At 45.4% G+C, this 11,333-nt stretch overlaps 1 protein-coding gene across 1 annotated transcript in view; it reads left to right on the forward strand.

The window, feature by feature from the left end:
• The window catches only part of CDH23 (cadherin related 23), a 626,459-nt gene that overhangs the window by 255,235 nt on the left and 359,891 nt on the right, over positions 1 to 11,333 (forward strand). The window contains exon 7 of the mRNA XM_019507822.1: positions 6,111 to 6,305. Coding sequence (XP_019363367.1) covers positions 6,111 to 6,305 — 195 coding nt within the window. The remainder of the gene's footprint in view (positions 1 to 6,110; positions 6,306 to 11,333) is intronic.

An 11,333-nucleotide genomic window follows, 5' to 3' on the forward strand; every position in this document is an offset into this window, starting at 1 on the left:
AAGGGCCTAATTCAGTAGTGGAGCCAGTGGTCACTCCATGACTCCCACTTTTCTCCCAAAAAGTATCTCCATGTTGCTCAGGGCATGGGTCTGTGATGCACAGAACCTTCTGAAAAGATTCTTCAGAATTTGCCCCAAGAAATTCTATAGTCTACGCTGTTTAATTTGGAAGTGTATATAGAAAATTATTATTGATTTTTTCATCTTCAGATTTGACTGTAAAAGACCCAACCCAATCCAAAATCCCTGCCATGGTGCTCCTCCATGATTGAGACTAGGGAACATGTTTAGTCCTGTGTTGATTAAATTGATTACTTCTCACAGCTTCTTTGCTGAGAATGGACTCATCCACCCCTAGGAGATGAAGAGAAGATGGGTCTTTTAGAGCTCTAGCACAAATGAAGCTGATTGCCTTCCCTGTGGCTAAACCAAAAAGAAATCACCAAGTCCGAAGCCCTGTTCATATATATCTTTCAGTACAGGCCAAGTACAGGAGGGCAAACTCGCCAGTAAATCCCTGAAGTAGGGGATTAACTGGCCTTTATCTCCAACCAAAATTCAGGCTTCCTAGGTGTCTTGATTCCAAGCTCCTTATGTGTCTGATTGCCTAGGCTGGCAGGACCCAAACACATTGCACTCATGATCACAAGTCCCTGGTGTGGCTTCTCCTTTGGAGTAACTGTGCTGCTTGGGGGGCTAGATAATAAATTTTCTTCAAAGTGTACTTTTGGCTATTATATGAAATACAATAGTAGTGAAATCATACTCCCTTCTTTCACAGCCAGCTGTGCAGCCTGGTAATCACTGGTGACCAGAGCAGATTTGCATGTTAAAAGGAGTGGCTGGGGGCATTTAAAAAGAAGAGGAAATGTATTCATTGTGGCCAGCTCTATCCTTATGAATATTATTATTCCAAGGGACAATACACCCCAGACCTCATCAGAGAAGACCTGCATTTAAACTTCTCTTTCTTCTCCCTCCTCCCTGCCATTAATTGTTAATTTGTAATTGTCTGAGTCTTAACACAGATACAGTGCAGCTTGGCACAAGGAATTAAGGAGCCTCTAAGGCTCTCTAAGTGTAACATGCTGCATCAGAAGGGTAGCTGGCTTATATAGGATGCTGTTAAGGGGAAGGAAAGGCTGTGAAATAGCTGGGAGAGTGCTTCTAGGTAGAAGCTCACAATATCAGAATCGTGTTAGAATACTAGAGTCACAGCTGATAGAATTGCAGGTGGTGATAGGCAGTGATAGCAGAAAGCTCACATTGCTGTCTCCCAGCTGCAGTCATTTAGGGGAACCAGTTTCTGAAATAGAAATCTGAGGTACTAATCTAGTACCATCAAAGCTGGTGCTACCATCAAGGTCTTTGTATGAATGGGTTGGTATAGAGGCCCTTTTCATGCTAGTGAACAAGTATAGGCTGCTTAAAATCTCTCCCCCAACTTCTGCACCCTACAATCTTTCCTCCTTACTGTTTGCAGCCCCTATTCCAGTTTAGGAAAAGCTGTGGCTTAGATCTGCCAGTGGTGAGGACTTGGCATGGCAGTGCCTTACTAAGCTATTTACAGAATGGCATCTGGAGAGCTTTGAACCCTGACTGCTGGAGACTGGGGCGTGTGGGACATATTCCAGACACACAATACTTTCCACAGGTAGCCAGGCATGAAATTTTGGATGATGCTAAGAAAACAGGCCATGATCTTCACTGGGATGGGGGGGAAGGGGGGAGTTGTAATCGCACCCATGAGATATATATAAGCACCCCCCCAACCATGATGTATATAAACACGCCCGTGGGTCCCCCGCCCCTCCCCGAGCTGCAACCCCTCACACCTCAGAGATGTGAGACTGGAGCATGAAAACTCTGAGCCTGTGCTAAGCCTGAGGCAAGCTTATGTGTCAGAACATTTCCTGTAATTTAGCATTATATTTTATGCAAGGGGGGGAAAAAAAACACCCAGAAGTTGAAAGGAATGTTTCTGTGTTAATATTTTTACTAATAGTGCTTAATGCTCATGTTGGAAGGATCCACAATCACAAATGTAGTTATAGGGCAACATTCTAAATCACCAGTCACTTTTGACCAGGTCCATGTGAAAGTTTGGTTTATATTAAAGTGGTTCATTTGCCACCAGGGTGTTGGTGGATGTGAATTGAAATGCCCGAGTTCCCTCTTCGGAGTTGTAAAAATGTGATTGTTTTAGGTCGATTCAGAATTGCCAGTATGTGTCGTCACAGAATTTCTCATGTTATCGGTCAGAAACATGACTTGCATAGGCTTACTGTAAATTTGACCCAATACAATGAGGCTTATACACTTTGGAAACCCAGCTGGAGTATGAGTTTTGTGACTAAAGCCTGAAAATGGATGTTTGTCACTCAGCTTTGGGCAAATCTACCTCTGAGCTGAGCTGAGCTAGTAATTAACTTTGAATTAACCCCCAAGCCTTTGAAATCTTCCTATGCCCCAAACTGAAGCCATTTGCAATCTGGGCAGCAGTATCTTTGTTTGTGTGGAAGGAAAACAATTTCATACAAATGGGGTGATGTTAAAATAAGAAGGCTTTTGAAAATCATAGACTTGTAGAAAATTAGGGTTGGAAGAGACCTCAGGAGGTCATCTAGTCCCAACCCCCTTGCTCAAAGCACAACCAGCCCCAAGTAAATCATTCCATCCAAGGCTTTGTCTAGTGTGTCTTAGAAACCTCCAAGGATAGAGATTCCACCACCTCTCTGAATAATATGTTCCAGTGTTTTACTACCCTCCTAGTGAGAGAGTTTTTCCTAATATCTAACCTAAACTTCCCTTGCTGCAACTTGAAACCATTGCTTCTTGGAATGAAAAGCATAGGAATGATCTATTTTATCTAAATTGCCCATAATCAGCCATTAACATGCCTGATTTATGACCTTTATTGTGTCCCTTGCAAGTGTTAGATGTGTATCAATCCTGTGATTATTCAGTTCTTAACAGTGCTATTAAATTAATATAAATATGCCTGGGTTATGGTCTAACTGGAGTTAGATTCATAGATTCATAGATTAAGGGACGGAAGGGACCTAGTAGATCTTCTAGCCCGACCCCCCGCCAGGGCGGGAGAACAACAAAAAACCCCAAAAAGAGAAACGGGACTCAAATGAGTCCAGCCAGGTAGGCATCCAGCCTCTTCTTAAAGACCCCCAGGGTAGGGGCCAGCACCACTTCCCTTGGAAGTTGGTTCCAGCTCCTAGCCGCCCTAACTGTGAAGTAGTTTTTGCGGATGTCCAATCTATACCTCCTCTCCATCAACTTGTGCCCATTACTCCTTGTTATGCCAGCGGGCGCTAGGGGAAACAGCGTCTCCCCCAAACCCTTCTGGTCCCCCCTAGTGAGTTTATAGACGGTCACCAGGTCCCCCCTCAGCCTTCTCTTGTGGAGGCTGAATAGGTTCAGGTCCCGCAGTCTCTCACTGTAGGGTCTGCCCTGTTGTCCCCGGATCATGCGGGTGGCCCTCCTCTGGACCCTCTCCATGTTGTCCACATCCCTCTTGAAATGGGGCGCACAGAACTGGACACAATACTCCAGCTGTGGCCTGACCAGTGTCGCGTAGAGGGGGAGGATCACCTCCTTGGCTCTACTCGAGATGCACCTGTGGATGCACGACAAGGTCCGGTTAGCCCTGCCAACCATGACCTCGCATTGTCGGCCCATGTTCATCTTGGAGTCAATAATGACTCCAAGATCTCTTTCTGCCTCCGTGCTCTCGAGTAGGGAGTTCCCCATTGTGTAAGTGTGCTGCTGGTTCCTACTGCCCAAGTGCAGCACCCTGCACTTGTCCGTATTAAAACGCATCCTGTTCCTGTTAGCCCACCCCTGTAACCTATCCAGATCCCTCTGCAATCTCTCCCTCCCTGCTAGCGTGCTCACCTCCCCCCAGATTTTGGTGTCATCAGCGAATTTAAACAGGTTACTTTCCACCCCATCATCCAGATCGCTGATGAAGAAATTGAACAGCGCAGGCCCCAGGACCGAGCCCTGGGGGACTCTGCTACCCACCTCCCCCCAGGTTGAATATGACCCATCCACCACTACCCTCTGAGATGTTATGGTTTAATTGGCTTCCTTGCTTATATGTAGCATCTTTATTAATGCGCATATGGGAATATTTTCTGATTTTGAAGATGCACATCTTAAATGCCTGTTTCTGTATATAAAAATGCATCTGCTCCACCCAAAATGGATTTGTGCTCACTACTTTTAACTTTTGTAATAGGAAATGCTAAACTGCTTTTCCAGTTGCCAATCTTGTGTGTTCCGTTGCATATAATATGCATGCAGGTTAATTTATGAAACTTAGCCTTTAATATATACATGATCTGGCCAGGTTGCAGTTGCTGTGGGAACTCGAACTTTGAACTTTGTGTAAATTTCTAGTAATAATATTGCCTTTAATGCAGTTTTTCTGTTCTTTTATTTTAAGTGCGCTGGAGTGAAAAATGGAAAGTGATTTAATGTTGAAATAAACATGCCTTTGGGCTGGAAACAAGAAGTTTCAGTTAAAAGACTAATTTTCCTGGGAAGCTGTAAGTGCCTGAAAAAGAGGTTTAGGAACAAGGGTGGCAAACACATCTGTCCCCTGCTGCAGCCAGTGCTAGTCCAGCAGCACTGCCCTGTGCTGCCCTTGTGATGCAGGCAGTAGGTCTGTCTGAAATTTCATCGGTCATTTCATTTTGACACTTTCGATTCATTTAGAGGTTGAAACAGTAAAATCAAAACAAAACAAAGAGCTTCAAAACAGCCTCAAAACAAAATGAGGCTAGTCGAAACGTTTTGAAAGTCCAAAAGTTTTGACCATAGCGTTGGGGATGGGAAGTCAGTCCAGCTGGGCTGATTTCCTATCCCCAGCGGCAAGATCTGGCCAGGGCCAGGGAGTCAGCCCAGTTGGGCTGACTTCCCATTCCCAGCTCTAGATCGGGTGGGGGGCAGGGAGTCAGCCTGGCTGGGCTGACTCCCTGCCCCCTCCCTGATCTAGTGAAATGTTGAAACAGCCTCACTGTTTTGATGAAGCAAAATGGAACAGCTGTTTCGAATTGAAATGAAATTCGAAATGGAACACTGTTCTGTTGAAACCTTGAAACTCAAGGCAAAACAGAACGGTGCCATTTCGCACAGCCCCAGTAGGCAGCATGCCAGCCCCACTCTGGGGCTGGTGCTCCAGTATGTGCACAGGATGGACCTGGCACCACAAGCACTGCCCATGGCTCAGAAAACCAGCTTGGGATGCACACTGCATGTAGACCCTGCAGACTAACCCTGAGCAACAGCTCTGGGGCTGGGTAGGATTGGGCCCCCTGCCTCCCAATCATGGCAGAGCCAGCATGCAGGGATGTCAGGCAGGGCAGAATATGCCCCATGCCAGCCCCTGTGCTGGGGCAGTGCCCACAGTGCTGGCCATCTAACCTGTGCACCACAGGCAGCACGAGCCTGGGAGCAGGGCCAGGACATGGTATAATGGTACATGGGCTGGACCTGATGCTGTGTGTGCTACTGCAGTGTGGGGTGGGATGTGTACTGCATGCAGCACCCCACCAGACAGCCCTACACACCCATTCCAGCAATCACAGGCAACCTGGGTCCCAATCCTGACCAGCCCAGAAGCCAATGCACAGGGCTGGGCTGGCATGGGGCTGCAAGCAGCTTGTGCTTTGGACTTGAGCCCTTCTGCCTTGAGCAGTGCCTGTGGCACCAGATCCAACCCATGGCCCAGACCGGCTCTGCATGCCACATGGGGTTGGTCCAAGACCCACAGGCCAGATCATGTGGTTCCGTGGGCTGGATTCAGCCCACAAATGCTATGTATGACACCCCTGGTTTATAATGAAAGTGTTGTCTTAACCGCAATTGTATGTCAGTAATTCTAACTACATAATAACTATTATAACTACTGCAAAGCTGTAATAAAAAAGCAGCCGTACATCATATAAATGTCCTAAAACGATAGGACTAAAAATATTGGATGTTTTGGTGTTGGTTTTGACATGGAAAGGAAAAATAAGTGTGGTTTTGATGGGAAAACAGTTTGGTACAAGAAAGAAATTTTATTTATTGTCTTATTTCTTTATTTCTAGAATACACCAGTGGGAACACCAATTTTCATAGTGAATGCCACAGATCCAGACCAGGGAGCAGGAGGAAGTGTGCTTTATTCCTTTCAGCCTCCATCCAACTTCTTTGCTATTGACAGTGCCCGCGGCATTGTGACAGTAATACGAGGGTTGGATTATGAAGTCACTCAGGCCTATCAACTCCAGGTCAATGCAACGGTGAGTCTTAGGACATTGGTTTCATCTAATTTTTTGCTTAACAAACAAGGATCTTGATTTGCAGTAGAAAGGATCTATTATTTCCCTATTTTACCTCCCCTTTTCCTGCTTCCTGTTGGAATGCAGATTTCGCATAGATTATGAGTTTAACATTCTAATTTAAAATACTTTAGATGGCAACACTTGTTAATGGAACTTCTGAATGTTCAGGTAGACATAGGCAGATTAAATTTAAGAAAAAATATACATCAGGGTAATGGCTTGAAGTATGGGCTAAACAGCCAAGTGCCTCCAGCTGTTTAAATTTGTCCATGACACTAAAACAAACTTCCTTTTACCTGCCTTGTAACAAAGATGAATACAAGGCAGTGGGATCCAAACCAGCCAGTTCCTGTTCTAAAGGCATATGTTCCTTTGCATAGGCTTTTCATTGTATTTAAGGTCAGAGCCATTGCATTATCTGGGCTACTGGTTTTCAACCTGTGGTCCATGGATACCTGGGGGTCTGCAGACTGTCTAAGGGGTCTGTGAAAGATGACTATGATCAATCAAAAGTATGTGAATACCCACACTTACAATTCAAAGGAGTCCACACCTCCATTTGAAATTTCCAAAGGGGTCTGCACCTCCATTCAAAATTTGTAGAGGTCTGCAAACGAAAAAGTGTTGAAAACCACTACCTAGGCCATGTCTATATAGTAAAGGTATGTTTAGTGTAGAAGTGTTTTCTAGCATGCTGTGCCACTCTGCCTCCACCTGTAGTCTCCCTTTCCAACTGTAGCCAATTCTGATGCTTCAGAAAAAGGCAACCCCTCTTGCAAGCACATCTGGTCAATTATGCATCAGGGGGAAAAAGATCCTTCCTGACCCCTGCAGGCAACAGGCTAAGGCTGTGGAGCATATGATTAAATTAAAGTCATTGTTTTAATGCAGAACAGCAAATGTCATGAGCATGTTGAGGGCAATACAGACCTTCTGTTCCCTTCATGAAGGGAGGGAATGAACAGGGTTATTCACATCCATCTTCAAAACCAGAGGGAACTATGGCTGTTCAGCCCAACCTTTGCATGCAAAACTGTAGAATTTCTCCCAAAAGCTGCACTAAAGCATTGCTTTTAGAAATGTAGCTAATTTTGTTGCAAAAAGTCCAAGCAACGGTGCATCCATTGCCTCCCAGATAAGCTGTTCCATTGTTTAATTACCTATACTGCTAACAAACTGCATTTTATTTCAGGGTCGAATTACCTACCCTCATGTCCTTCCCAACCCTTTGAATCATGTTACATCTTTGTCATCTAGAATGAAAAGCCACACACTGGTGGACATCTTTTCTGTGTGTATGTACCCATCCACAGTGATCAAGATGTTGTTCAACTTTCTCTTTGATATGCAAAACGTTGCTTTTCTTAAATCTATTGTAAACACTCATTGTACACTTGGTCTCCCCACCCTTCAGTTATTTTTATGACCCTTCTTTGATCTCTCTCCAGCATTTGCATATTTCTTGGAATATGGACACCAGAACTGACACATTATCCTAGGAACAGTCTTACCAATGCTGTGTACAGAGGGAAGACCACTTCCTTCCTTCAATTTGAAAATATCCCCTTGTATTTCCAAAGATAGGGTTAGGGGTTGGGTTTTTTATTTGGGGAGGAGGACAGGGTTTACTACAGCATTGCATTGAAAGTTTGTCTTAAGGTGATTATCACTGAGATCTCAAAAGTTTGGTGAGGGGGTGAAAAACCCATTGGCCAAGTTTGCAGATGACACCAAGATACGGGGTTGTGCGGGCACACCCACAGCTAGGCTGCAGATACAGGCAGATCTAGACAAGCTGGCATGTTGGGCAGAATGGAACCAGATGAGGTTCAATGTAGAGAAATGCAAAGTGCTGCATCTGGGAAGCAAGGAACCCCCATCATACATACAGGCTGGGCAACACTAATTTGGTCAGCACTACAAATGAAAGGAATCTGGGGGTAACAATAGACCCCAGCATGAATATGAGCTGGCAATGCAATGCTGTAACTACTAGGGCCAAGAAAACTCTGGCATGCATCAATCAATGCATCTTCAGTAAAACCAAAGACATGATTCTCCTGCTTTACTCAACATTGGTATGGCCACAGCTGGAGAATTCAGTTCTGGGTGCCGCACTTCAACAAGGACATGCTAAAGCTCGAGAGGGTCCAGAGAAGGGCCACCCACATGATGAGAGATTTGCATGGCAAGTCGTATGAGGCGAGGCTCAGGGATCTCGGACTCTTCAGCCTAAAGAAAAGAGAGCTGAGAGGGGACATGGTTGTGGCTTACTGCTATGTCAGAGGCATACCTCAGGGGCTTGGTAAACAACTGTACACCAAGGTGCCCTGGGGGAAAACTAGAAACAACGGCCACAAGCTATTGGAATATAGTTTCAGGCTGAACATTAGGAAAAACTTCTTCACAACTAGGGTGTCCAGACTATGGAACAAGCGCCCCCAAGAGGTGGTGCAATCACCTACCCTAGAGGTCTTCAAGAGAAGACTGAATGGTCACCTGGCTAGGGTCACCTGACCCCAGATGTCTTTCCTGCTCATGCATGGGGCTGGACCCGATGATCTTTCGGGGTCCCTTTCAGCCCTATGATTCTATGTATGGGTGCATACAGATATTGGGGTGGTTAGATTGAGTTAAAAATAGCTGCACAATCAAACTTAATTTGTCTATATGTGGACCTTACACCTAGATCCCTAGTTAGGTCAATGTAAGTACTGAACTCTACAGACTGAAGGTTAGATCAGTTAAAAATGGCCAACCTGATCTAACTTTAGTTCACCTTCAGAGGTTCACTAAGTTAAATCAGGCATGGTTAGACCAGGGGTGTGCAAAATATGGCCCACAGGCCAAATCCAAAGGATTGTATCTGTCCTGTGGTATGTCCCTCAACCCCACCCAGCCCAGGTGCAGGGGGAAGCCTAGGCTGTGGCACATGCAACTAGTCCTGCTGTCCCTGAGCATGCAGCAGAACTGGGGCAGCATGGTGGGATTCCAGTTCCATGGACAGCAATCCAGAGAGAGAGTATTGCAACCAGCTTGACCATAAAAGTACTTTATTGCCAGGTATATGAACTTATGATGATACCAGTGGTAATATCCATACAAGAGAAACAAAACAGTTATGATATTACATAGTTTCAGTTAGGTATTTGGGGAAGTCTAGCTCAAGTTTGATTAGCAAAAGTCAGATTTAGACAGCTGTGCCTGGAGTAAGAGAATAAAAGTCAGGTTCCTAGGATCAGAGAGAGAGAGTGTGATCAGCAAAAAGTTTAGTTTAGAAAGCTGTTCCTGGGGTAAAAAAGCAAAAGTCAGGTTTAGAAAGCTGTGCCTGGAGCAAAAGAGTAAAAGACAGGTTCCTGGAGTCAGAGAGAGAGGGGGAGAGAGAGAGAGAGTTGGGATCTCACCACTCAGTGAAGCTTGAATCAGTTAAGGTTCCCGGGTGTTTGTTGTAGCTTGCAGACAGGCAGAGTTCTGAGCATGATCAATGGAGAGATTCCAGGCAGAAAAGGAGTGGAACTGGTGCAGCTTTTGGATCCAAGCACCAGGACAGAAACTTGAGCTTAGGTAGGGGTTTTTGTAGAGAACTAAAAATGGCTCAAGGGAAAACACTAGGTTTGTTTATGGGTAAACAATGGCTCATATGCTGGATAATAGAAACTGATCACTCCTGACTATGGGTGGCATTACTCTGAGGGAGCTTACAATACAGACGGGCAGACTCAGTCTTTTGGGTACCAATAAAGGAGTCATTTCTAGTATTGATCTGATAACTGCTAAGCTGAGCGTGTGTAGATGTGGGTTGATTAGCATTTGGAGCAGGGTTCCCCCATCATACAGTGCTCCCCTGCTTCTCTGGTCCCAGAATTCAGTGCAGTCCTTGCCTTGGAATCTTTGTTCTCCATCCTAAATGATAATACATTTCATAGATTTTGTAGACATTAGGGCTGGAAGGGACCTCGAAGATCATCAAGTCCAGCCCCCTGCCCCAGGAGCAGGAAGTCAGCTAGGGACAAAGGTCCCCAGCAAGATAAGCATCCAAGTGTTTCTTGAATAAGTCCAGAGTAGCTGCCTGCACCACATCTGGAAGGAGTCTGTTCCAGGTCCTAGAGGCTCAGACAGTAAAGACATTTTTTCTGTCTTGTAGGAGTTTATGACCGTTGGTCTTTGTTTTTTCTTGGGGCGCTCTGGTGAACAGACGTTCTCCTAGATCTTGATGAACACCCTTATGTATTTATAGGCAGCCACCAGGTCCCCCCTGAGCCTGCACTTTTCCAGACTGAAGAGTCCCATGGCTCTCAGCCTCTCTTCATAAGGCCTGTTCTCTTGTCCTTTGATCATGTGCATGCCTCTTGTCTGGACTCTTCAAGCTTCTCGACATCCTTGAATTACAGAGCCCAGAATTCGATGCAGTACTCTAGCTGCAGCCTCACCAAGGCTGTGTACAGCGAGAGGATGACATCCTGCGATTTACTTGAGAAGCATCTATAGATGCAACCCAGGGTTTTGTTTGCTTTGCCAGCTGCAACATCATATTGGTGGCTCATGTTCATTTTGTGGTCAACAATGACCCCCAAGTCTCTTTCAGCAGCGGTGCTAGCAAGCATAGCATGGCCAAACCTATAAGTATGCTGCAGGGTTTTCTTCCCCCAAGGTGGAGTACCTTGCATTTCTCAGTATTGAACCTCATCAGGTTTATATCCACCCACTTACTAAGCTGATCCAAGTCAGCCTGGATCACTAGCCTGTCCTCAGGTGTGAATGCTATGCCCCAAAGTTTAGTTTAGCGAACTTAGCCAGTGTGCTTCTGACACCAATGTCCACGTCGTTGATAAAGATGTTGAAGAGAATTAGTTCAAGGACAGAGCCTTGGGGGATGCCACTGGTTACAGAGTGCCATAATGACTCACTGCCATTGACCACTACTCTCTGGGTCTGACCTCAGAGCCAGTTTCCCAGCCATCAGGTTGTGGTGTAGCCAAGGCCACA

The sequence above is a fragment of the Gavialis gangeticus genome, unplaced genomic scaffold (assembly GCF_001723915.1).
Source record: "Gavialis gangeticus isolate Ggan-Ray unplaced genomic scaffold, GavGan_comp1, whole genome shotgun sequence".
NCBI classification, from domain to species: Eukaryota; Metazoa; Chordata; order Crocodylia; family Gavialidae; genus Gavialis; species Gavialis gangeticus.